This window comes from Leucoraja erinacea, chromosome 3 (genome assembly GCF_028641065.1).
Source record: "Leucoraja erinacea ecotype New England chromosome 3, Leri_hhj_1, whole genome shotgun sequence".
Taxonomy (NCBI): domain Eukaryota; kingdom Metazoa; phylum Chordata; class Chondrichthyes; order Rajiformes; family Rajidae; genus Leucoraja; species Leucoraja erinaceus.
In genome coordinates, this window is record NC_073379.1 from 25,401,986 (window position 1) to 25,429,660 (window position 27,675).

Below are 27,675 nucleotides of genomic sequence, written 5' to 3' on the forward strand. Positions count from 1 at the left end.
ACACGCCTTTCAGCGGCGGCGGCGACGCTGCGGTCCCGACTCCCCCCTGCCCCGCCCCCTCCGCTAAGACGACCAATCGGCTGGCGAGCTGCCGCCCTTTCGAAAGGTGCGCCAGGCGCCCGCAGCCAATGGGAGGTGGCGGCGCTCGGTGCATCCCGTAGCGGGGAGGGGGGGGAAGAGACGGGGTGGGAGTGGCGTGTTGCTGGGCAGGTTGCTGGGCGGGATGAACACTGGAACTCAAGTGGACATGGGGAAGGGACGGAGAACCCAGGCGCAACCTAACCTGCTGGCGGCTTTCGCCCAGCAGCCAATAGAGGGGCGGCATGTCCTCCCCAACCCGCCCCCGGGCCCGGCTTCCGGCCAATCGGCGCCGGCGGAGCGCCGTGAGCGATGGGTATCCGGGTAGGAAACGTGTAATGAAGTTAGGGTGCAGAGTAGCATAGAACCAGCGCCCTGTGTAGCTTTGTAGTCCATTGACGCCTTGTGTAGTGGGAGCCTGGTAGGTATCCCTATGTATATCACTGTACGGGCTGGATATGTATGTGCGCGGGATATTTTAACGTAGCTTTTTCCCCAAAACAATCTGTTGACTCTTATTCCTTTTTTTCCCCAACCCATTTTTACCGACTTTCTCGTCCTTTATAACAATATATATCAAAAAGATTTGGAAGAAGCAAATCTTTTATTTTTTTTAAAAAGTGCTACAACTTGTGTTTTTATTTTCCAATCATTCGTTTAAACTTGGTGCATTTAATAAGAGTGGATTTTTTTTTTTTTAATCGCATATAATTTATTTTTGAGAGAAAAAATGCGCGGGGAGGGTTTTTTTGTTTTAAAATAAAGAATTTTGTTGCAAATTGATTCAAGAAATTGAGAGCCGAAGTTGGAGAGCGGGGTAGAGTGACGGTGGAAAGGGTTGTGTGTGTGTGTGTTTCTTTCTCAGGGAAATGGCCGCCTCTGGGTTACTCAATGTGACTCATTAATGCAAAGTGCGCAGCAGTTTTGCAGCCTCGCTGTCTTTGTTTTATTTTTTGCGTTTCTATAAATGTTGTAATCAAAATTGCAACAGCACACTTGCCTCTGAAACCCCGATTTAAAATCTGCATTAGTTCGTCTGGATTCAGCAGCTTTTTTAAGTTCCTGCTGCCGCCCCTGGTATTTTCTCTGCTTATGCTCCGTCTGCTTGCGGTATTGTGCGAGTCTGTGTGTAAAATGGAGGTGGCTGGATTGGCAGGCAGCTCCTACATCTGTTACACAGCCCGCCCTTTTCCTTTTATTTTTCAATTTTTTTGGCTTGCTTTTTCTTCTTCCCCCCCCCCCCCCCCCCCCCCCCCCCCCCCCCCCCCATGTTTTAATATCGTCTTAATTGCGGCGTTTTTTGCACGTTTTTATATTATAAAAACTGTACTTTTAAAACATCGGTTCAAATCTTTAGGTAAAACTTTTCTACCAGTACAATTTTGTGTATGTGTTTGCATGATCGTTTGCATTGAAAGCGTTCGTTTTAGATTAATTTAGGTTAAACATTGTTTGAAAAATGTTACATTTGAGTAAATTTGATGTGCAAGCATTATTTTCACGAATTGTAACGTTTCGTATGCCCACAATACTTTAAAAAAAAATGTATCTTAAAAAATCGAGAACTTTTTTCTGTTTGACAGAGTATTCAAAATGTAAGTATTCCGTGACCAAGTTTGATATGTTACCACTGCTGTCTTTGTGTTTCTAAGAAAAATATGTTCATATCCTAACATGAAATATGTGTTTTGGTCGAATCAACATTTGAAAACAGGTGATATTGGTCATGTAGGCACGTTTTGGGTGTTTTTTATTAACAGGTGCTATATACACGGAAAAGGTTTTGTTTCTATTGATTAAAAAAAATAACTGGATGAATGCAAACAAGTTTTCATTTGATTAATCGATTAAAACATATAATCCACATGCATAAAATTTACTTGCAAGCAGTATTTTTATTATCTAATGTAAAACATTTGAGTATTTAATTTCCCTTATCAAGGTTTTGTGTTTACTAGTTATTAAGTGGACTTGAAAGTTAGATACAGAGGAGTGAAAGTTACAAACAATGGCAGCGTAGTATCTTAAAGGAAAGGTGCACCTGCAATTCTACTACATTCAAGGCAGTAACTATTTTCCATGTCAAGAGTTTTTAATGGGACTGATGGTGATGGGAAACAGGAAGTAAAGATGTTTACAACACGTAGAGGCCTTTTGGATTGTTATATATGTGCTAGGGGAATCGAGCTCTAAAGTTCTGTTGTGCAGGGATATGAATTTAAAGCATCAGTAATGATCGATATACCTTAAAATTCAATAACCAGGATCTTTAAAATCCTTTTCATTTGCTAAATTTAAATGTAAACGGCTGGCATCTTGGAGGTTCAGAGATGATGTTTTGCAAGCAAATTGAAGTTACTTTCTATTAGAATTAGAAAACAAATTAAACGATTTGTCATGATTGCCCAACACCAAAACTCTACGCAGTCACTTAACGTTCGTTAGTGGTTGTATCGCTCTAATTTTTTAATGATTTCCAAGCAAAGCAAAGGTTGCTAACTGGGAAGTACTGACAATCTCCCGAAGATGCAAACATATTTTAATGTTCTGCTGTACTTTATCCGTGGACTAAGTGGCATTCTGGAGAGACTGTCGAGGAAATAAAAAAATTTACCAAGCCTACTTGGTGACTTTTAGGTTAACAAAGAACTTCTTGAGGAAACCAGCTTAGACTGAACTTGTTTATCTATGGTATATCCAACAAAATATTTCACTCTCAATGTCTGAATATTTTTATTTTCCATTGCAGAAACAAACTAATCATGGTTAAAAAAAACCCTAATAAGCCTCGGGGCAAAATGTCCTCGTATGCGTACTTTGTGCAGACTTGTCGAGAGGAGCACAAGAAGAAGCACCCGGAGGCCTCTGTCAACTTTACAGAGTTTTCAAAGAAATGTTCTGAACGGTGGAGGGTGAGTACTTTTATACTGGTTTTGGATCATTTTGAATTTATATTTGTGTATCTGTGATAACTTAAATAGCTTCGTTTTTAGACCATGTCAAACAAAGAGAAGTCAAAGTTTGAAGACCTGGCCAAGAACGACAAGGTCCGTTACGATCGGGAGATGAAGAACTTTGTTCCTGAGAAAGGGGACAAGAAAAGGAAGAAGGATCCAAATGCTCCCAAAAGACCACCGTATGTATTTCAGTCAAGGTGCTTGATATTACATTTTTTTAAACTGAATCTTGTTTTGTTGAATAATTTGTTTATTTTTGCAGATCAGCGTTTTTCATTTTCTGCTCTGAAAAACGTCCAAAGATCAAGAGTGAATCACCTGGATTGTCCATTGGCGATGTTGCAAAGAAACTGGGCGAGCTGTGGTCCACAGTGCAATCCAAGGATAAGCAGCCATACGAGCAAAAGGCATCTAAATTAAAGGAGAAGTATGAGAAGGTAAATGGGGCTTGAGCTTTAAATATTGTGATTCATTGAAGTTTTATTCAACCAGACAATTTAAATTATTTCTCTAGTGCATTTGTTTTTTTTCTGGGAGGAGGAGGAAGGTGATCCATATTTGCATAATAGCTCATTGGAATGTTTCCAGCTGCAGACACTTTGTTTAGATCCTGCTCAACATGTCGTCATCCGCAATAGTATCTACTTTCAGAATAATTTACACAAGACACGAGTAAACTATTCACAATAACTTGTCAGACAAGAACAGTCGAGCAAGAGACTCTTCTACAGACTCGAAGTATACAGCCTTTTCATATATTTGACAGGGATGCAGTGGGTCACGTCAGTGATCCAGCAGCACAGTCTTAGCACGGTTGACTTTGGGTTTGTATAACCTGTATAGCCTAGCACAGAAGGAAAAGTTTAATTTCTAAAGTACATTTATATTCTTTACATACCAGTTTCCAGTATATCATCCTTTGTCACAGTCATCTCATCTATTCTGTAAAACTCAATTTCAAGCTAATCTCAAACTCCAGGCTTCAGTTGCAATTTTCTATGCTCCAAGCTATTGATGTTTTTCTTTTTCTTTGCTGGATCTCACTAATCGCCCTTTGGGTTGCTCTCTTGTTGCACGTCTTAAAGTATGGATGTGAAGAAAGATGAATCTTTGAATAATGAATCGATTCATATAGGGTCTATTGACAAGAGTCTGCTAATGAAGACGAGGCTGGGGCATATGTCTGTGTGGATGACAAAGTCTGTTGACTCGGGAAATTAAGCTGTTTAAACGTGTGGTAGAAACAACAGCAATTAATAAAATATATATATAAGCAATAATTTCAGAATAGAGTGGCCAAAGCATAGCAAAATCAAAGTTGCCTGAGAACAATTGATCTGTCACCAAACTCGATTGATGAGATTCTCATGTCATCTCCACTCTGCGGGGACAAATATGTTGAGACTGCACACACTCCAAACAATGCACAAGATTCAGTATCAGGGAAGTGAAAGAATCGCAGTTGAGTACAGATGGCAGTGAATACGTGTGGGCTACACTATAGTGCAAGAGAAAGTTTTGTGGAACAAGTTTGAGAAATCTTGCACTGCAGAAAATTGATGTTTGAATCCTGTAATTGGGTGGTGTGTTGTAACTTGTGCAAGCCAAATCTCCACGGCTTGATGTGTCTGTCAGCTAACAGGTATATCTTGATTGCTATCTATTCGGATTAATGGTTCAGTGATTGATGTGTAACTTCCTACTGTTTAAATTTGCCTTCTAGGAGGTTGCAGCCTACAAAGCCAAATGCAAAGTTGATTCTGGTAAGAGACCTGCTGCCAAGCCAGCTCCAGCTGCGAAGAAGAAGAAGGAAGAGGAGGAGGAAGACGATGATGATGAAGAGGAGGAAGACGACGATGAGGAGGAGGAAGACGACGATGAGGATGATGATTAAATGGCAACAGATGTTAAAAAAAAATGTCTGTCTAAGCTTGATCTATTTTTCTTTGCAAGGACAAGAAATGTGAACTCATTTGTAATTTGGATCAATGGCTTAGGTGTAAAGAAACTGTACAAAACTGTGTATAGTTAGTGTTGTATTTTTACACTGCGTAGCCAGGCCCTGTAATGTTTTAATTGTAAGTAGCTGATTTTTTTTAAAAGGCACTGCCTTTCAAGAAGAGGGGCTCCAGAGTCATGGAATGTTTTTGCCTATTTAATGTGTGTGAAATTTTCAAATGGCAAAAGTAGTAAGATTTTTTTTGTCATGCAGTTAATACCAATTTCTTTTGCCAATTTTTTTTTTTTGTAGATCTTCTGTCACTACATGTGATTGCTAACTTTTCATGGTTAGATCATGATAAGAATCAATACTTTTTTAATAAAACTGAAACATTAACTTGTGGTTTCGCATTCAGATTTTAAGAATTTCTAAAAATGTACCTGGGATATAACAAAGACTGCAGATAGAAACATAGAAATTAGGTGCAGGAGTAGGCCATTCGGCCCTTTGAGCCTGCACCGCCATTCAATATGATCATGGCTGATCATCCAACTCGGTATCCCGTACCTGCCTTCTCTCCATACCCCCTGATCCCCTTAGCGACAAGGGCTACATCTAACTCCCTCTTAAATATAGCCAATGAACTGGCCTCAACTACCCTCTGTGGCAGAGAGTTCCAGAGATTCACCACTCTCTGATGAGGCATTCCTGGTCAGCGAATTCGCAATATGTGTGTATGTCTTTCATCGTGGGACAATGTGTTTGGAATTAAGTATTTCCAATGGAATAACAGGACTTTCTATAAATTATAATTGGATATTGGCTGAATACATTCTGTTGAGAAGCAATAAAATTAGGTCATTGTTGACCTTAACGAACTAGACCACACTAATGGTTACAAGAACAGACAAGAGGATGGCTATGCAATAACAAGCATTTTCAAAATAGGACCTAAGCCAGGCGATTTTCTGCGTGCTGGTCCCAGAAGTCGATTTGTAATCACACATTACAATAGCTCTACTCTTTTAAACCTCTACTCCAACAGCAGATTCCCATTATCATTTATCCATGCACCGCGGATGGCTCGATTGTAATCGCGTATAGTCTTTCTGCTGACTGGTTAGCACGCAACAAAATAATTTCACTGCCTCAGTACACACGAGATAAACTAAAGTGCTTTACCATACATCCCTAAAACATTTTGACCATCGAGGCAGCTGAGAGACAAATGTTAACATATCCAGTATAAAACGGTCTCTGGATTTTTGGCATACAGTTCCAGTGTTCATTCCAATCCTTGGTACACACAGCAGCCTAATTGCCATCTCCAACATGCAGCTTGTCTAGAGGATTTGATAGCCACTATCAAAAATGGTTTGTGTCCTTATTCAATGTTACACTATCTCTCTAAGTTTCCTTCTTGTGAATTGTGGTTGCTGGGTCAAAATACCGAGCAGCATTTGCAGTCTTTCACCAAGGGCTATAACAGATGGCTTAGCATTATCTGCGTAGTCAATGCAAGATGACACCCAAGCCAGGTCCCGGAACGGATCTGCAATCACTCACTCTTAAACTTCACTGTGGACGGCTTGACTAATCATGCATAGTGTTTCCACTGCCTGAAGAGCACACAATAGAAAGCTTTCACTGTTCCTCAGTGCACGTGACAAACTAAAGTAGCTCAAGGCCCAATGATCATTTGGCTTATTGTACCACTGCATCAACATTTTGTGGTGTGTGAGCTGTTTGAAAATGAGCTGCCTAGTTTGTTTCTATGGTCAGCAGGGTAAGGTCAACCCTTCAGTATGGTCAAATTCCTGGGAATGGTTGGGAATAGAATGGGACACCTTGTGTTAGAGGGATCACACAAGCAATGGAGGGTTGGGCAGAGGGACGACAGGTGTGAAGGTCATCGGTGTGAAAGTCACAGTTTTTACCGTGAAGGTCAGAGAGAAGCAGCGAGAACGAGAATTGGCTGAAAGAAGGTGGGTCAGGGAATGGAGATTTAATAAGAGCGCCAAAGGCACAGGTTCAAGTAATTTACAAATTAGCCCTACAGTAGTTGATTAGGTAGCAGATAAAAAAATAAGTGCAGCTGTAGCAGAGCGGCCTTGTTGAGGTGAAGTGCCTTGGTGAGTAAAGTGCGAGTCTTTGGCTGGAGAGTTCGGTGAGGAGACTACGCTCAAAGGTAGAGGGGGTGAGAGGCACAACCAATTGGGATTTGTCTCCTGAAATAATGGCAGGCAAGTTGTTTCAGCGTGACTTGCTGGATGTGGGAAGTCAGGGACACTACTGGTGCCTCTGACAACTACACCTGTGGAAATTGTGTCCAGGTGCAGCTGCTGAAAGACCGTGTTTGGGAACTGGAGCAGCAACTGGATGATCTCAGGACCTTCTGAGAAAAAGAGAGCTTCCTAGACAGGACCTACAGTGAGGTTGTTACACCAAGGATACAAAAAGAGCAAAGGTGGGTGACGATGATGAAATAAGCGTGGAGACCCTGGTGGCTACCTATTGAAAACAGGTACACCCTCTTGGAAGCTGTTGGGACAGACGACACTTCCAGTCCGAGTGGCGGACAGGTCTTTCAATGAAATCCTGGCGCTGAGGCTCAACCGGAGAGACCTACTTCAGGTAACGCCGTAGTGGTAGGTGACTCAATAGTGAGAGGTATGGACAGGAGATTCTGTGGCAACAGGCGAGACTCGAGGATGATTTGTTGCCTCCGTGGTGCCAGGGTCCAAGATGTCTCGGACCGATTGCTGAGCATCCTCAAGGGGGAAGGGGAGCAGCCGAAAGTGGTTGTGCATGTCGGCACAAACGACGTCGGGAAGAAGAGGAAGGAGGTTCCACAACGTGAGTTTAGAGAGTTAGGAAGAAGGCTGAAAAGCAGGACCTCTAGGGTGGTTATCTCTGGTTTGCTTCCAATGCCTCGTGCTGGTGAGGGCAGGAACAGGGAGATAGGGGATCTGAATGTGTGGCTGAGGAGCTGGTGCAGGGGCCAGGGATTTAGATTTAAAGACCTTAGATACATAGACAATATCAGCAGGAGTAGGCCATTCGGCCCTTCGAGCTAGCACCGCCATTCAATGTAATCATGGCCGATCATCCACAATCAGTACCCCGTTCCTACCTTCTCCCCAGATCCCTTGATTCCGCTAGCCCGAGGAGCTCAATCTAACTCCCTTTTGAATGCATCCAGTGAATTGGCCTCCACTGACCTCTGAGGCAGAGAATTCCACAAATTCACAACTGGGTGAAAATGTTTTTCCTATGTTCTAAATGGCCTTCCCTTATTCTTAAACTGTGACCCCTGGTTCTGGACTCCCCCAACATCGGGAACATGTTTCCTGCATCTAGCGTGTCCAATCCCTTAATTATTTTATATGTTTCTGTCAGATCCACTCTTATCTCATCCTTCTAAATTCCAGTGAATACAAGCCCAGTCGTTCCATTCTTTCATCATATGACAGAATGTGTCAGTATTGCAATTGAACGAAGGGGACTATGGAGGCATAAGGGAGGAGCTGGCCAAAGTTGACTGGAAAGGGACCCAGCAGGGATGACAGTGGAACAATGCAGGATTATTTCATTCCAAAGAGGAAGAAATATTCTAAGGGGAGTAAGAGGCGACCGTGGCTGTCAAGGGAAGTCAAGGACAGCATAAAAATAAAAAAGAATACGTATAACATAGCAAAGATGAGCGGGAAGCCAGAGAATTGGGGAACTTTTAAAGAACAACAGAAGGTAACTATAAAGGCAATAAGGGGAGAAAAGTACGAAGGTAAGTTAGCCAAGAATATAAAGGAGAATAGTAAAAGCTTCTTTAGGTATGTGAAGAGGAAAAGATTGGTTAAGACAAACGTGGGTCCCTTGAAGACAGAAACAGGTGAATTTATTATGGGGAACAAGGAAATGGCAGACGAGTTGAACAGGTGCTATTATTCTGTCTTCACTAAGGAAGATACAAACGATCCCCAGAAGTACTAGGGGACAGAGGATCTGAAGGAAATTCACATTAGTCAGGACATTGTGTTGGGTAGACTGATGGGACTGAAGGCTGATAAATCCTCAGGGCCTGATGGTCTGCATCCCAGGGTTCTCAAGGAGGTGGCCTAGAAACAGTGGACACATTGGTGATCATTTCCCAATGTTCTATAGATTCTGGATTAGTTCCTGGGTATTGGAGGGTAGCTAATGTTATCCCACTTTTTAAGAAAGGAGGGAGAAAGAGAACAGGAATTATAGACCAGTTAGCCTGACATCGGTGGTGGGGAAGATGCTGGAGTCAATTATTAAAGATTTAATAGCGGCGCATTTGGATAGCAGTAACAAGATCGATCCAAGTCAGCATGGATTTATGAAGGGGAAATCGTGCTTGACTAATCTTCTGGAATTTTTTGAGGATGTAACAAGTAAAATGGATAAGGGAGAGTCAGTGAATATAGTGTATCTGGACTTTCAGAAAGTCTTTGATAAGGTCCCACACAAGAGATTAATGGGCAAAATTAGGGCACATGGTATTAAGGGTAGGGTATTGACATGGAGAGAAAATTGGTTGGCAGACAGGAAACAATGAGTAAGAATTAACGGGTCCCTTTCAGAATGACAGGCAGTGACTAGTGGGGTGCCGCAAGGCTTGGTGCTGGAACCACAGCTAGTTACTATATATATTAATTATTTAGATAAAGGAAGTAAAAGTAACATTAGCAAATTTGCAGATGACACAAAGCTGGGTGGCAGTGTGAACTGTGAAGAGGATGCTATGAGGATGCATGGTGACTTCGATAGGTTGGGTGAGTGGGCAGATGCATGGCAGATGCAGTATAATGTAGATAAATGTGAGGTTATCCACTTTTGTGGCAAGAACAAGAAGGCTGATTATTATCTGAATGGTGTCAGATTAGGAAAAGAGGAAGTGCAACGAGACCTGGGTGTCCTTGTACATTAGTCACTGAAAGTAAGCATGCAGGTACAGCAGGCAGTCAAGGAAGCTAATGGCATGTTGGCCTTCATAACGAGAGAATCTGAGTATAGGAGCAAAGAGCAGTTGTACAGGACCCTGGTGAGATCACACCTGGAGTATTGTGTGCAGTTTTGGTCTCCTAATTTGAGGAAGGACATTCTTGCTATTGAGGGAGTGTAGCATAGGTTCACAAGGTTAATTCCCGGGACTGTCATATTATGAAAGAATGGAACGACTGTGCTTGTATTCTCTGGAATTTAGTAGAAATATATAAAATTATTAAGGGATTGGACAAGCTAGATGCAGGAAAAATGTTCCTGATGTTGGGAGAACAGGGACTAATGCAACATTCAAGAAACATTTAGACAGGTTTATGGATAGCAAAGGTCTAGAGCAGGGGTCAGCAACCTACGGCCCCCGGGCCGAATGCGGCCCCTTAACCCAAAATCGTCCGGCCCGCAGGCAAATATTTCCCCCCATAATCATCCGCCCCGGCCAAGCGCCCGCCCCGAGCGCGGTCGAGCTCTGGCAGTACCGCTTCCTACGCAAAGCCGCCGGCACGGCCGCGCACCTTCTGAGAACACATTTAAGAAAGAACTGCAGATGCTGGAAAAATCGAAGGTACACAAAAATGCTGGAGAAACTCAGCGGGTGAGACATGCAAGGATTGCATGAGGCTGCCTCACCCGTTGAGTTTCTCCAGCATTTTTGTCTACCTTCCGTGAACACGTGATTTGATGCCGGCTGGGCGTGATCCATGTGGTAGATGTGGCCCGCCATCCGCTCACAGACATGCGTCCCAGGCCCAATGCAGAACAAGGTTGCCAATCCCTGGTTTAGAGGGACATGGGCCAAACGCAGGCAGGTGGGACTAGTTTAGATGGGGCATGTTGGTCAGTGTGGGCAAGTTGGGCCGAAGACCCTGTGTTGACGTTGTGTGACTATGACTAGTTAGCTGGTGCATGTAGGGTTTCAGTATTGAGAGGATATCAGACCAAGAGATCAGGGAGATACAGGATAGGTAGGGAGATACCTCCTTATCCAGCATGTTATGCAGGGAAAACCTGGTAACAGGCACCAACAAGGCAACTTGGTCCGATACCTGTGCAAATGTGTGAAAGGTGTTGCACAAGTAATGACATATGCCTTGACACCAGCAGAATTCACATCAAGATGGATTCACTTGCAATTTCTGAGTAATTCAAAATCAACTGGAAATGGTCATATTATTCAATTGTGGAACAAAAAATAAATATTTTTTCAATTGCGTAACACTGGAAACAAAAAAAGAGAATTGAGCAATTGACTTTCCAGGCACATGACCCACTCTGCTGGTATGTTCCCCTTTCTGGGTTCCATCTGTTGGAGCGCTTAACATTTTCCGTGTAGATTTTTTTAAGCTCCAGTTGTCACACACTAGAGTGCACAGCTTGAAAGATGAAGTTGTGTGGGTGGAAGCAGTTTTAACAGCAATTTTCAGGCAAGCACACACACTTGACGTAAGATCGGCAGTGTGTTGGGGAAAAGTGCCAGCCAGTTGTGTGGGACTAATTGCAATGAAGGGGTCAGCACAGGTTTGATGGGCCGAATTGCTTGCTTCCATGCTTCAGAATGGGGTGAAGAGCTAGAGGAGTGTAAAGATCAGGACTAATCGGGGTCATTGACAAATGACCTCAGGCATGGCAGTGCCAGGTGGATCCATTGTTGGCCATGGAAGGTGTGATCTCAAGAGAAATAATGTGGAGAACTGTGGAACTAGTAAAACGTAAGTGAAAGTTACTGAAAGTTAGAGAATTCAATGTTCAAACCGCTGGGTTGTAAGCTACCCAAGGAAAAAAATGAGGTGCAGGTGAGCTTCTTCACATTTGCTGGAACTCTTGAAGGTGTTTAGTAGATTGTGGACATGTTTTGCCGTGTTCAAAAATGAGTCGCTTGTCATGCAATACCAAGCATCTGACCTCTTGACCTCTTGAGGATACTTTGACTTTACCGGCCCTTTGTCCAGCGTACAAACTCCATACGGACAGGATTGAACCTCGGTCTATGGCACTGTGAAGCAGCAACTCTACCAGCTATGCTACTCTGTTGCCTTTTGTGGCATATATGTGACTTGCCACTAAATAGCTAAGCTTGAATATTGCTCTGACCTGGCATGGACTGCTTATTTGCTGAGTAGCCAAAGAAAAAGCCGGGAAAATGTTTCCCCCCTACCCACAAGCTCTGTGCCGCCGGAAATCTCCAGGACCGGACAATGATTCCCCCTCTACCCACAAGCTCTGTGCCGAACAACTGGCACCGGTCTACACAGACATTTTTAACCAGTCCCTGCAAACATGTACTGTCCCTGCCTGCTTCAAGGTCTCCACTATTGTCCCTGTACCAAAAAATACAAGGATTACTAGTCTTAGTGACCACAGGCCTGTCACACTGACCTCTGTAGTCATGAAGACCCTTGAAAGACTTGTTCTGGCCCAGCTGAAAAATATCAGTTTGCATACCGGGCCAATAGATCAGTGGATGACGCAGTCAATTGAGGCCTGCATTTCATCCTACTGCACCTAGACTGCCAGGGGACCAATGCAAGGCTTTTGTTTGTGGATTTTAGCTCTGCATTCAACACCATTGTGCCAGAGCTACTACACCCCAAACTCTCCCAGTTGACTGTGCCTGAACCCCTCTGTCAGTGGATCACCAACTTCCTGACAGATAGGAAGCAGCATGCGAGGCTGGGAAAGCACATCTCGGATCCACAGACCCTCAGCATAGGAGCACCGCAAGGCTGCGTACTCTCCCCTCTCCTCTATCCTCTCTACATCAACAACTGCACCTCCACAGACACCTCTGTCAAGCTTCTCAAGTTTGCAGTGACACAACCCTGATTGGACTGATCCAGGATGGGGAGGAATCTGCCTACAGACAGGAAGAGACACAGCTGGCGTCCTGGTGCCTTCATAACAACCTGGAGCTCAATTTTCTCAAGACAGGGGAATTGATTGTAAGCTTTCAGAGAGCTCCCCCTGCCCTCCTCCCACTCACCAACAACAACACCACAGTCACATCTGTGGAATCTTTTAAGTTCTTTGGAACCATCATCTCCAAGGACCTTAAATGGGGGGGGTCACCATCGACTCCACAGTCAAAAAGACGCACAGAGGCCTGCGGCAGCTGAGGAAACACAATCTACCACAGGCAATGATGGTCCAATTCTACACGGCCATCATAGAGTCTGTGCTCACCTTCTCCATCATGGTCTGGTTTAGCTCAGCCACCAAGCACGACATCTGGAGGCTGCAGCGAATCGTTCGATCAGGTGAGGAGGTTATTGGCTGCAACCCTCCCCCCGTTGACAAACTTTACACTGCAAGGGCTAGTAAGCGAGCGGGTAAGATCATCTCTGACCCCTCTCACTCTGGCCACAAACTCTTTGAATCACTCCCCTCTGGAAGGCGACTCCGGACCGTCAAAGCCGCCAGAGCCAGACATAAAAACAGCATTTTTCCACCAGCAGTAGCTCTACTCAATAACCAAACGGCTGTGGCCTCCTTTTGCTCTGGTATTTTATTTAATTCACATGTTTAAACTATAATGTTTTAATGTTTAATGTTTTATACTTAATTGTTTACTGTATGTCGTGTTGTTACTTGTGAGCGGAGCACCAAGGCAAATTCCTTGTATGTGCACATACTTGGCCAATAGACTTATTCATTCATTCATTCATTCAATGTATGATTCACAATCACATTCAACGATTCACATTATTGTCGCATGTACGCAGGTACAGTGAAATTCTTTGTTTTTGCATACAATACACAAAGTATGCAAAGGGTCGCCATGCATCTGGCACCGACCAAGTTAGAAAAGTACTCAATAGAGTCTCGATGGTCTCAGTGGCTCCAAACTGCTGGGGTCCTTTTGTTCTTGGCAGCGCTTCCCCACCCACCCCCCACCGCTGGGTCCCTCTTTGTTCCCGGCAATTAGCCCCCTCCCCCATCCCCGCAGGGTCCCTCTTCATTCTCAGCAGCCTGCCATCTCTCCATGGCTCGGCCTCGGCCAAACCGCCTCTCCCCCTCATACGGTCCAACATCGAGCCGCCCTTCTCCTCTCCAGTCCTTCAGCTTTCGTGCCCTTAGAGGGCACCTCCCTCAGCAGACCTTAAAGACGCGGGAGGTTAAACCCCCCCCCCACCGGACGTCCTCCTACCTCCTATTTTAAATTTGTGTTTATTGTGTGTTTTGTTATTTTTATTATATGTATGACTGGAAGGCAACAACATTTCGTTCAGACCAAAAGGTCTGAATGACAATAAAGGATACTTTGACTTTACCGGCCCTTTGTCCAGCGTCCATCCGATTTGCCGTGTCCCTCCTTCTGCTTCCCGGGATGGCGGGACTGTCATATGTTGATAGGATGGAGCGGCTGGGCTTGTATACTCTGGAATTTAGAAGGATGAGAGGGCATCTTATTGAAACATATAAGATTATTAAGGGTTTGGACACGCTGGAGGCAGGAAACATGTTCCCGATGTTGGGGGAGTCCAGAACCAGGTGCCACATTTTAAGAATAAGGGTTAAGCCATTTAGAACGGAGATGAGGAAACATTTTTTCACACAGAGAGTTGTGAGTGTGGAATTCTCGGCCTCAGAAGGCAGTGGAGGCCAATTCTCTGGATGTTTTCAAAAGAGAGCTTGACAGAGCTTTTAAAAATAGCGGAGTCAACGGATATGGGGAGAAGGCAGGAACGGGGTGTTGATTGTGGATGATCAGCCATGATCACATTGAATGGCGGTGCTGGCTTGAAGGGCCGAATGGCCTACTCCTGCACCTATTGTCTATTGTCTGGCCTTCCAGGGCAAGCTTAAAATGAGCCTCAGACCCACTCCATTGACCATGCCCACTTGTAAATAAGCCCTTCGAAGCTTCCCCCCAGTATAGTTCAGCCAATAAACCACTGATTGAAGCATTGGAACAACTAATCTTTATTTTTGGATAGCACAACAAATTACCCTATACGATACCTAAACCACTGCAGGTTCGATTCTTGTATCTGCCTGGCCAAGCCCTTCAACCTCGTGCAAGCAGAAACACTCCAAAAGGTCACGCAGTCTCAAGCGCTCTTCCAGAACATCGACAAAGGACCTTGTGGGGGCTGCCTTTTATAGGTCCCTGAACCTTGAGGGGCTGAACTACAGAAGGGTGGTGTATTTACAATCCAATCAAACATAACAAATTACATCAATACATTATTGACAGTTACACAAACCAATAACAGAATTCCCCTTACATTGTTGCAGGAGAAGCTTCCAGAAGAAGCTAACAGAACTTGAATAATGCAACATTTATCCCTGGGATTCAAACAAACCAAACAGGGCTTAACATTTCAACCAATCAACACACAGCAGGGTAACTGTCTAGCCGCAGTATTTACAATATATACAAGGCTCTTGCAGTGATCCAATCAATTTTATGCATTTAAGTTTGTTTGCAGAGTATATCTACATTTTATCAATTAAGGGGATATGAGGAGAACACCTAGATCCTACAGCCTTAAATATCAATCTGATGCCCAGACTGGTCGGCGCCATCCACAGCCTGTAAATTTCCACTGACAAAAGTTAAGCAATTCTGACAAATGCAGGGATCCTCCATTTTATGGTGTCTTTATTTTGGACAATATTAACACACTGACCGAGGTTACCTGGGTGCCACAATACCACACTGGATCAAATGCTGCCTTTGATCTCATCTCACCTTTGGAATGAAATGCTTTGCTCTGTCCTTGGACCAAGGCTGTGATGAGGTCTGGAACTGAATGGCTCTGCTGAAGACTAAACTAAGCATCGGTGAGCAGTTTATTGTTGGTAGCGCCGTTACTGATGAACGCAAGTAGATTGACTGGGTGCTAATTACCCTGACTGGTTCAACATGCTTTCAGTGAACAAGGTGTACCTGGCCGATTTCCCACGTTGTCGGTAGATGCCAATGTGTTAATTGTACTGGGCAGAAGTATGATTTCATTTGGAGTGCAAATATTCAGGCCCATAGGTGAGATACTGTCTGGAGTCACAACCGTTGCTGCTTCTTGTTATCATATGAAGTGAATTAAAATTGGTTGAGAATGACATACATGATGGAGGGGTTTCAGGAAGACACTGGTGCAGCGGTAGAGTTGCTGCCTTACAGCACCAGAGACCCGGGTTCGATCCTGGCTACCGGTGCTGTCTAGCCATCCTGATGAGACACAAAGAGTGGAAGACAATCGAAAGCACCTTGAGTCAAGACATGGGAACTTTGGCAGTTTACCTACGACAGTGGCGCCTAAAGCTGAGCGAAGGCAAAACAGTGTCAACAGCATTCCATCTAAACAACAAGGAAGCTAAGCGAGAGCTAGCTGTCTTTGTTAACAACAGGCACTTTGACTTCCAACAAACAACCACTTACCTCGGCGTAAAGCTGAACAGGTCGCTTACATTTCGTCAACACTTGGCTGGTCTCCATGACATGGTCATGGCACATAGCGGCCTCAACCGACGCCTGGCAGGAACAAGTTGGGGAGCCAGCCCATCAACTCTTCGCACCTCTGCCTTAGCTCTTGTGTAGGCTCCAGCTGAGTACTGCACACCCGTATGGAGTAGAAGCAGACATACTAGCCTGGTAGACACGAGCTTGAACAGCACCTTGCGAACCATCACTGGGTGCCTTCAACCTACTCCAGTCGAGCAGCTTCCTATACTTGCAGGAACTTGCAGGGATCCGAAGGCAAGCAGCAACTATCTTGTCGTGCCATGGACCCAGTTCACCTCCTCCATCAGGCTATCAGCAGAGAGCAGAGGCCACCCCGGCTGAAGTCCCGTCACCCCTTTGCTGCACATGGAAAACAACTCCTAGCATCAATCCAGCCAACTGAGACAAAAGCACACTGGATAGCCACCAAGTGGTCACAGGAGTGGAAGGCAACCTCATCTCCATTACACAGCTACATCTCTTCACCAGATAAAAGCTGTCCAGGATCTGACCTCCCCACAGGAGCATGGGTGAAGCTCAACAGACTTGGTACTGGAGTTGGGTGTTTCAATGCCAGCATGTGGAGATGGGGACTCCGTCAGAACCCAGCCTGCGAATGTGGAGCAGAATAACAGACAGCCAACCATGTCATCTCTGGGTGCCCGCTCTACCACCCACCAAATGGAGCTCAGGGCCTGGCAGACATTGACGCAGACACAACAACCTGGCTGTTCAACATCTAACTATTCCTTTGGTTTATTTATGTTTCATTCGCAAGAAGAAGAAAGTGCTGTCTGTACGGAGTTCGCACGTTCTGTTTAGGGTCATTCCATCTCAGGCAGCATCTCTGGAGAGAAAGGTGACGTTTCGCGTTTCTGAAGAAGGGTCCTGATGTGAAACATCACCCATCCTTTTCCTCCAGAGATACTGCCTGACCCACTGAGTTACTCCAACATTTTGTGTCTATTTTCTGGAAGACAAGATGGTTTATCCTTTCGGTATTTCTAGCAGAATAACGCTTTAGTTCTGCCTTTAGCACTCACGTGCTTGGCTTCTTCATCGGGATCATCTTCCATCAGCAGTTTAATTATTCACCATCATTCATAATCAGATCTATGAAATGCGACACAATGTTGCAGCTGGTAGAGCAGTTGCGTCAATGCGCCAGAGATCTGGGATTGGTCCTGACTGTCTGTGAGGAGTTCTCCCTGTGACTGTGTAGATTTCCTCTGTGTGCTCCGATTTCATGAGACATTGGAGCAGAATTAGGCCATTCGGCCCATCGATTCTGCCCGCCATTCAATCATAGGTAGCATTGTTGAAGAACATAGATAGGTGAACTGTCTTTAATCAGATTTTATTGGACTTTATCTTGTGCTAAAAGTTATTCTCTTGATCTTGCATCAGTACACTATGGACAGCTTGATTGTAATCATGTCTAGTCCTCTCATTGACTGTATATCACGCAACAAAAAAGCTTTGTTGCGTGACTGTATATCACGCAAAAACTAAACATTTTGGGTCGGGAGCCTATGGTTAGATAGTTTTCAGTTGACACTAAAATTAGTGGCGTTCTGATAGTCTGAGGCTACAAAAAGATATTGATGAGCTAATAAATGGGAAGAGCGATAGCAGGTGGAATTTAACCTGGAAAAGTGGCAATGACACATTTTTGGAGGTCAAATAAAGATGGGGCATACCCGTTAAGAGGTAGGGCCCCCAGGAGTATTGAGAAACAAAGGGATCTCGTGGAAAGTCCAAAGCTTTACCCAAAGGCTGGTAGAAATAGCCTATGGTATGTTTGCTTCATTAGCCATGGCATGAGAACAATGGGCCGGGCCGTCAGTGAGAAGTTGCCTGTCCACCTCCACAAGCACTGTACAGTGGTCACTTCTTCGAATGATGTGGTGTGTGGATATATCTACAATGGGTAGTTTGATGAGGATGTGGCCAAATAAGTATATTGTGTATTAGAAATAGAAACATGGGCAGGTCCTTCAGTCCCTGGAATTTATTAAGATTGGCTGCGGGAGAGGAGAGGGACCTGGGTTCGCTGTCGATCCACACGGCCAAGGAAGGTGTAGCTAGAACCCTGCAGCAGCCTGGGTTTGCTGGAATGAACAACGCTCATAACATCCAGGACGCGGACTGGACTTTGATTTGGTGCATGCAGAATCAGTGGACTATTTCTGTCCACTTGCTAATCAGGCATGTGCTTGGGTATGGTAATACTCCACTGGACTGTTTGCTAAAAAGGATTTCACTGTGTGTCTGCACTTCACACATGTGACTATAAAAGCACCATTGAATATCCCAAACCATACCTTCATACATACCAACCTCCCTTCCATTGACTCCATTTACACCTTACGCTGCCTCGGCAAGGCCAGCAGCACAATCAAAGACGAGTCACACTCTGGCCACTCTCTCTTCTCCCCTCTCCCGTCAGGCAAGAGGTACAGAAGTGCGGAAATGCACACCTCCAGATTCAGGGATAGTTTCTTCCCAGCTGTTATCAGGCAACTGAACCATGCTATCTTTGAACCGACTTTACTGGTTTTATCTTGCACTAAATGTTAGTCACTTTATTCCCTTTATCATTTATCTGTATACCCTGGATGGCTCGATTATAATCATGTATTGTCTTTCCGCTGATTGGTTAGCATGCCACAAAAGCTTTTCACCGTACCTCGGTACATGTGACAATAAACAATAAACTAAACTAACCTTGAAGGTGACAGCGTAGACAGGTGGAAAAGGAGGCATATGCTATGCTTGCTTCATTAGCCATGGATGAGAACAATAGACCGTGCCATCAGTAAGAAGTTTGGTGTCATCAGCTCATAAGGGATGGGAGCAGAATAAGGCCATTCGGCTCATCAAGTCTACTACACCATTCAATCATGGCTGATCTATCTCTCCCTCTCAACCCTATTCACCTGCCTTCTCCCCATAATCCCTGACACCCGGACTAATCAGTACTAATGTGGGTTTCTACCTTCACAAGAACTGTGTAGTGGTCAGTTCTTCATGTGATGTTGTGTTGGCAACATCTACAACAGGTAGCTTGGTGAGGATGTGGTTAAAGAAGTGTTTCTGTATTAGAAATAGAAGCAGGGGCTGGTCATTCAGTTCCTGTGGCTCCTCTGCCATTCAATACGATTGACTAACCTTTACCTCATTGCCTCTTTCCTGCAAGAACTCTGCATCCTTAGATTGCTATAATTTGTTAATCTAACTATCTTAAATTTACTCTCTGCCTTCCCAGTAATTCACTCGAATGGCATAGTAGCAAAACGATAGTTGCTGCCTTACAGCGCCAGAGACCCAGGTTTGATCCTGACAAAGGGTGCTTTCTGTACAGAGTTTGTACGTTCTCCCTGTGACTGCGTGGGTTTTCTCCGGATGCTCTGATTTCCTCCCATATTCCATAGACGTGCAGGTTTGTAGGTCCATTGGCTTCTGTAAATTATCCCCTGTGTGTAGGATAGAACTAGTGTATATGTGATCGCTGGTCGGAGTGGACTCGGAGGGCCAAAGGGCCTGGTTCAATGCTGTATCTCTAAACTAAACAAAATTAGCATTTGTAAATCCAATACAGCAGCGATGCTTATTGATGTCATATACCCTCAGGTATTCTTGATAATAGACAGTGAAACCCACTCCGCTGACTACATTCTCTGCCCTTCCTTTGCACTTCAACATCTATTTATTTTGGATAAAGTGTTACTTATAGACAAAATAATCTACGGCAATTAACCATGAAAGGGAAGCAGTTTCTCCAGAAAAACACATTATTAAATATAGTTACATACAAATAACATGTATAAGATCAATTTTATTCACTCCTAGCCGTGTGAACAATTAGATGTAATGACACTAAATGCTGGAGTAACTCAGACAGGACAGTAATTCAGGTGGGTCAGGCAGCATCTCTGGAGAAGAAGAATAGGTGACGTTTCGAGTCAGGATCCTTCTTCAGATTGACAAGGAAATATAATCCCCAAGGGTCCCTACCCAAAACGTCATCATCCATTGCCTCCAGAGATACAGCCTGCTGAGTCCATTAACACATTGAGTCCGTCTCAGGGTATAACTTTACCAGATTATAATATTCTTGTAATGTGCAACTTTTCTGAATATTTGACCGGAAACTTGCAGTCTTCTAGTCATTCACACAAACACAGACACAGACACACATACATGCATGCACACATACACACACGCAAGTGCACGTGCACACACGTGCAAGTGCACACACAGAGCACTGCACCCACGCAGACGCATTCACATGCACACACACGCGCGCACACACAGTTCTACACACAGGCACGCGCACATGCATACACACACAGCTCTACACACACATACACACACACAGCTCTACGCACACACGCACATACACACAGCTCTACGCACACATACACACACACAGCTCTACGCACACACATACACACACACAGCTCTACACACAGGCGCACACATGCTCACACACAGCTCTACGCACACGCGCACATGCACACACATGCACAGCTCTACACACACACACACACACACACACTGTGACACTGATACCCGGGTACGATCCTGACTATGGGTGCTGTCTGTATGGAGTTCTCCCTGTGACCGTGTGGGTTTTCTCTGAGTGCTCCGGTTTCCTCCCACGCTCCAAAGAAGTATTGGTTAATTGACTTTGGTGAAATTGTAAATTGTCCCAATGTATAGAAGAGTGCTAGTGTACGGGGTGATCACTGGTCTCCAGACTCAGTGGGCCAAAGGGTCTGTTTCCGCTCTGTATGTCTAAAGTCTACTAAACAACAAAGAAGTTTAAAGAACAGTGGTTAGATGTTCTTGTGGTGAGAGGAAGAAATTGTGGGCTGGCGGGAGGAGAGTTATTTTAAAAATTGAAATTGAAGTGTAAAGAGGAGAACTTGTTTTGTTTAGTTTAGAGATACATCAGGGATCAGAACCTTTGGCCCACCGAGTCTGCGCCGAACAGCGATCACCCTGTACACCTACACACTAAGAACAGTTTTTTACCAAAGCCAAATTAACCTTCAAACCTGCACATCTTTGGAGTGTGGGGGGAAACCAGAGTATCTGGGGAAAACCCACGCAGTCACAGGGAGAACGGACAGCACCCTTTGTCAGGATCGAGCCCGAGTCTTTGGCGCTGTAACAACGTTACCACCGTGCCACCCTTATTATATTTGATTTTTTTTTGGCAAAACATCAGGCATTTTCAATTATAAAAAATAACCGATGATATAACTTTAAGGTAGTGTATGATAATAACAATTCAGTTGATACAACACTGAGAAATATTGTTAACATAGGATCCAGTGCTGCAAACATAGCCAAAACAAATATAGAAAGGGCTGTGTCAAGGTTGCAATTCTGAAAAGCTGAGCAGTAAATTTTCAAGTTTAATATTTCCTGTATTCTCTGGTTAAACGTAATCCCAAATGGATATTTAACCCGTCATGCTTGTTGGCATGTATTATTGATTCCTACAAAAGTGGAACATGTATTAGATTCAGTGGAAGCAGCAGTGTCACTCTTTATATGAACCACACTATCTTGTAACACTTTCAAGGTCAGGGTGCATGCAGCACACTGGAATACAGCTGGTATATGTATGAATGGGTTCTGTCTCCAGAATAAAGAAAGGTAGTAATGGTAGTAATAGTACAGTACTAGTTTAGTAATAGTACAGGTAGTACTAGTAGTAATAGATGGCTCGATTGTCTTGCCACTAACTGGTTAGCATGCAACAAAAGCCTTTTGCTGTACCTCGGGACATGTGACACTGAGCTAAACTAATTTTCTTTGGAATTTTCTTCCAGTTTTCTTCCCATTTCTTGTTTACATAAATGTAGAAACAAGGAGCTGCAGATGCTGGTTTACAAAAAAAGGACACAAGAGTAGCTCAGTGGGTCAGGCAGCATCTCTGGAGAACATGGATTGGTCTTTGTCAACCATCTGCCTATCAACACCCACCCCCATCACCTGTATCAATCTATTACATGCCAGGCTTTGCCCAGCCCCTCCTGTCTTCCAGTTTTATAACCCCCCCCCCCCCCCCCCCCCCACAACACAATCAGACTGAAGAAGGGTCCCAAACCCAAAACGTCATCTTTCCATGTTCTCTAGATATACTGCCTGACCCGCTGTGTTACTCCAGCACTTGGTGTCTTTTTTGCAGTTCTGTTGGTTCCCCAGCCTTGAAGGCATTTGAGATGGGTGTAGCTGAGCAAAAAGGCTGGCATGGACGTGGTGGGCTGAAGGGCCTGTTTCTGCGCTGTACGACTGTGACTCTATAACTTTAGCTGAAATATCACAGCCAAGGGCGGCACTGTGGCGCAGCAGTGGAGTTACTGCCTTACAGCACCTGAGGCCCAGGTTCGATCCTGATTACAGGTGTTATCCGTACACAGTTTATACTTTGCCCCTGTGACTGTGTGGGTTTCTTCCGAGTGCTTCCGTTTCCTCCCACACAACAAAGACTTGCTGGTTTGTAGGTTGTGTAGGAAGCAACTGCAGATGCTGGTCTAAACTGAAGATAGACCCAAAAGGCTGGAGTAACTCAACGGGATAGGCAGCATCTCTGGAGGGCAGGAATGGGTGACGTCTGAAGAAGGATCACGACCCGAAACGTCACCCATTCCTTCTCTCCAGAGATGCTGCCTGTGCTGCTGAGTTACTCCAGCTTTTTTCTGTCTGTCTCAGGTTTGTATGTTCATTGGCTTCAGTAAAACTGTAAATTGTCCCTAGTGTGTAGGATTATGCTTGTGTACGGGGATTGCTGGCTGGCGTGGACTCGCTAGGCTGAGAGGCCTGTTTCTGCACTGTATCTCTAAAATAAACTAATGGGTTGCATGAGGAGAGTAGATTAGTTTGGTATGCTCCTGGGTTTCGAACTCGTCATAAACACGAAAGATCCAAAAAAGAATTTCAGTAATAGAGTCCTGCAGCATGGAAACAGACCGTTCGACCCAACTTGCCCACTCCGACCAACATGTCCCATCTATACTAGTTCCGCCTGCCTAGGTTTGGCCCATGTCCCTCTAAACCTGTCCTATCCATGTACCTGCCTAAATGTTTCTTAAACAAAATTAAAAATAGAAAAAAAAATTTAATCCTACCATCTGGATTGGTGCGGCCTTTCCTGCCGGAGACCGGCCAGAGCTTCAGCTTCAGCAGCGGCACAGCACTGAAGTACCATCGCGGAGCAGGCGATGCCTTGCTGGGGTCGCCGTGTGGAGCTCCGGAGTGCTGGGGCTGCCGATTTTAACACCATGGAGCTGTGGTCTGCGGAGCTTCCAGCCGCGGGCAGCGTTGACCTTAACATCGCGGAGTCCTGGGATCCCTTTGCCGAGGGCCGCCAGTGTTGAATCTCCGCCCAGCTCGGCCTGAAGACTTCGGGAGCCGCGGTCTCCTGTAGGAAGTGGCCGATTCGGAAACTCCAAGCCGCTGAGAATGTTCTTCCGTTCCGACGTCGGAGTTTCGATCATCCCGGCGAGAGGGCCTGAACATCGGGCCGCCGTAGCGGCAACTGCGGAGGTCCCGACCACGGGGAACAAAGAGGAAGGAAGATGACTGAACTTTATTGCCTTCCCTCAGTGTCACTGCACCAATTGGCACAGTGACAATAAATGTAAACTTGAACTTAAAACATCTTTAGGACCAAGAGGCCTTCCTGAATAATGGGAAGTTCCTGAATAATGGAGCTGTGGCCGTTCTGTCGTTGAGGGTGTGGTTTTTGGATGTTGGAGGGATGAATTGGTTTGGGAATGGTGCAAGATCAGATCAGCTGAGGATTTGCTGAATGGCAGAGCAAGGTCAAGGTCCAGGCTACTCCTGCTCTTTCTCGCTATCTTCCTTTGAATATCTTGCCACCCAAATTGAAAAGGAAATCTGGTCGACAACTTTAAACCGGACCAATCGTTTGTACTGAAAAATATTAAACATGATTCCGCCAGGCGATTTGTCTATGCACTACAGATATTATTAACTGTATTAAAACAATCCCCTTCATGGTATCACCAAAATATGATGCTGCACAAGAAAATCCTCAGCCCCTTTGCCCTGATCTTTTTGGTGAGGGGAAATTGTGATGAAAAATATCACGTGAATGGACCAAGTTCATGGGAAGAGTAAAATTAAAGCCATACCCATGTTTCTTGATTTTAGTTTTTTGATTTGGAGTTACAGAACGGAAACTGGCCATTTGGCCCAGCGATCCTCACACACTAACACTAACCTACAAACTAGGGACAATGTACAATTTTTACCAAAGCCAAATTAACATACAAATGTCTGGAGTGGCGGAGGAAACCGGAGCACCGGGGGAAAACCGACGCAGTAACGGGGAGAACGTACAAACTCCATGCAGACAGCCTCTGGTGCTGTAAGGCAGGAACTCTACCGCTGTGCCACCAGAAGAAAAGCAGATTTCTTATGCTAATTCACAGCCACTTTCAAAATTGAATTAATGTGGGTGAAACCAAGTACCATGGCAATTATTTGTTCTTGTGGCTTGGCTTCAAAGTTCACATGCAGTAGGTCTGTTCCAGCAAGAGAATTTGTGATGCTTAGCATCGCTGGATCTCACATAGGCTGGATGAAGTTTTAAACTGCTTGGGCAGTTTAAAAATTACAAACAAGGGGAATATCTTTCAGCTTTTCAACACATCTGATCCATTCTGAAGGGTCTCGACCCGAAACCTCACCTATTCCTCCAGCCTTTTGTGTCTATCTTTGATCCATTCTTCACACGAGCTTCCCCCCACTTCTTCAAACTATAAGCATGACCATATTTTACTTAATAGCTTACTGGAATTTATAATATCTCTCTAAATGACGACGTGGTTCAGGGGACCACTTTTCCACCCCCCTCCAGTGAAAGGGGTCTGTCCCAAATTCCTCACTATTTATTAGTCGCTATCTTGCATTTTATGGCCCCTTGACTTTGGAAACTATGAACATTGAACATTGGCAAAGACAGTGCATGCATGTTGTAGTTCGTTTTATTTGGCTTGGTGACAATTTCAGAACAAATGTACAGCAAAAACGAACAGTAGTTTTGATTTTTGAAAAAATTTGGATACCATTTCCACCCCAAATTTTAGCCTGCTAAAGTCATCCCCATTTTTCAGTATGTACAGGAATTTCCATTTGTGGGATTATTTTGTTTGTCAATGCTTGTATATAACCAAAAGAATAAACCTTGCACAACAATGCCGTACATAGATGCATTATCAAGGGTGTGTTTTGGCAGATGATTTTTTAACCTGCTCTTCAATCATTTACAGATCACCTGTGCTGGACTTAAATAGCACAGTAACTTTAAGAAATTCATCTCTTTAACGTGGCAATGGTTAAGAAAAAAAACAAACTTACATTCCCTGTGATCAACTGCTGCAGCCATGACATTAAAGTACACCTTTATTCCGACCAACATTCAAGTACATTATAGAAAAATATATTTTGTATGGTACAGAGTAATTCAGGCCAGCTAATTTCCCCATTGATATATGGCAACAATTTTACACAAAAGCATTTGGAGGAAACTGTCATCTGTGTAAACGAACTTTGCACAACAAACCCAAGATGTGTAAAAACGGCAATGCGAGTTCAGGAATCAACATAAACTACAAATACTTCAAGATAAATATTCATTCTTTCAATAAATAGAGTGGTTACAAAGCAGCACATGGTTTTTAGAGCTCTACTGTGTAAAAAGGTCAAAGTATCAAAGATCTGAACCCAAGCCAGCTGAGATATTGGAAGAGAATTCTGAGATCAATGCTGAAAATATGAATTGTTCAATCTCTTTCACTCATAGGAGAGCTCATAGGTCTTCAACTGGGTGTCAGATGAAGCAGGGGCTGGTGTCACTGGTCAGAAAGGGACTTTCGGGATTCACTAGGAGAACGTCTTAGTGTATCCCATCTCTGTACTTGTCCGTGAAAAGAATGTAATGTCTATTTATAATATTCAATGTTTGTAGCGATAATAGCACCTTTCTTGTTGGCAACTGACAATGTTAGAATCAAGTTGATAAGTGCAAAGAACACCACCCTGCCCACCAATAACCCAACCCCTATTCCCATTCCCACTTTCCCTACACTGGAAAATTTGTAAAAGACTGAGCAAGAGCCATTAGACATCACAGATAATCACTCTCAATGTCCAAGATTGGAGATGATTAAGACAATAGTTATTGGATTAAAAACAAATTTGGAAAAAAAACCCCAATTGTCGGGCTCTCTGTGATGAACGTACACCAAATATACTGAAAAGTTCGGAACTTAAAATTCAGCTCTCGTTTTATTGGGGAAATTAGTTGATCCTGATTACAAAGTACTTATTGAGGAAAAGCCACCAATGTTCAGTGCCCCTGAGTGTTATCCCCCAAAGAATTGGATTGCACCTTATTACTAAGGGAAAGTGTGTCAAAATAACAGCAAAATAAGTTGTAAACATCTAAGAATTTTCAAGATATTTAAAAAAATTATATTGTAATTTTGTAATTGCATAATTTTGACCATTACATAATCACAATTTTTCTAGATTCTTCATCGAAAGTGTGTCAAAAAATATTTACACACTGAGCTGTACATATTTTTTGCAGCAATATACAGATAATTCTCCATCTTGTACATTTACATGACAAACTACACTGCAAGAAGGTTATTCATCTCCCACTTTTGCGAGGTCTTGGCAGAATCACAATCTGAGATGAAAACCTGGTGAAGCACTTCGGAGCGGTCTAAGCACTTGCCCGTAGGAATGTGTGTGAATCTGTGCAATGTCTGAAAGGAAAGATAGAGAGATCACATTCTACTCGAGAACATAGAACAATACAGCAAAGGAACAGGCCGTTTGGCTCACAATGCTTATGCCTATCATCAGAAGATCATAAAACATATGAGAAGAATTAGGCCACTAGGATCCTTGAGAGTCTGCTCTGCCATTTGATCATGCTGGATCGATTTTACCCTCTCAACTTTATTCTCATCTCTCCTGCCTTCTCCCCCGTAACCTATGACACCCTTGCTAATCAAGAGCCTATCAATCTCGGCTTTAAACATAATGACGGCCTCCACCGCCATCTGCGGCAATGAATTCCACAAGTTTACCACCCTTCGGCTAAAGAAATTCTTCCTAGTTTCCATACTGAATCATGATGCCAAGATAAACTAATCTCATTTACCTGCACCATATCC

General features: G+C 44.1%; 2 protein-coding genes across 3 annotated transcripts in view; one reads left to right on the plus strand and one right to left on the minus strand.

Annotated features, from left to right (window-relative positions):
- The first annotated feature begins 345 nt into the window (after positions 1 to 345).
- Positions 346 to 5,373, plus strand: hmgb2a (high mobility group box 2a). The gene is made up of 5 exons (XM_055632316.1): positions 346 to 499; positions 2,828 to 2,990; positions 3,072 to 3,214; positions 3,298 to 3,472; positions 4,759 to 5,373. The coding sequence occupies exons 2-5, from the start codon at positions 2,841 to 2,843 to the stop codon at positions 4,927 to 4,929; spliced, it is 639 nt and encodes a 212-aa protein (XP_055488291.1). The 5' UTR covers positions 346 to 499; positions 2,828 to 2,840; the 3' UTR covers positions 4,930 to 5,373.
- A 20,084-nt stretch (positions 5,374 to 25,457) lies between these two features.
- Positions 25,458 to 27,675, minus strand: part of galnt7 (UDP-N-acetyl-alpha-D-galactosamine: polypeptide N-acetylgalactosaminyltransferase 7) — a 99,345-nt gene continuing 97,127 nt past the window's right edge. For both annotated transcript variants that reach the window (XM_055632319.1, XM_055632317.1), the window contains exon 12: positions 25,458 to 27,261. In XM_055632319.1, coding sequence (XP_055488294.1) covers positions 27,124 to 27,261 — 138 coding nt within the window. In that variant the 3' untranslated portion in view covers positions 25,458 to 27,123. The remainder of the gene's footprint in view (positions 27,262 to 27,675) is intronic.

Coding starts and splice junctions, on each gene's coding strand:
- hmgb2a (XM_055632316.1), top strand. CDS start 2,841: ATGGTTAAAAAAAACCCTAATAAGCCTCGGGGCAAAATGTCCTCGTAT. Junction 2,991..3,071: donor AATGTTCTGAACGGTGGAGG/GTGAGTACTTTT, acceptor CTTCGTTTTTAG/ACCATGTCAAACAAAGAGAA. Junction 3,215..3,297: donor AATGCTCCCAAAAGACCACC/GTATGTATTTCA, acceptor TTATTTTTGCAG/ATCAGCGTTTTTCATTTTCT.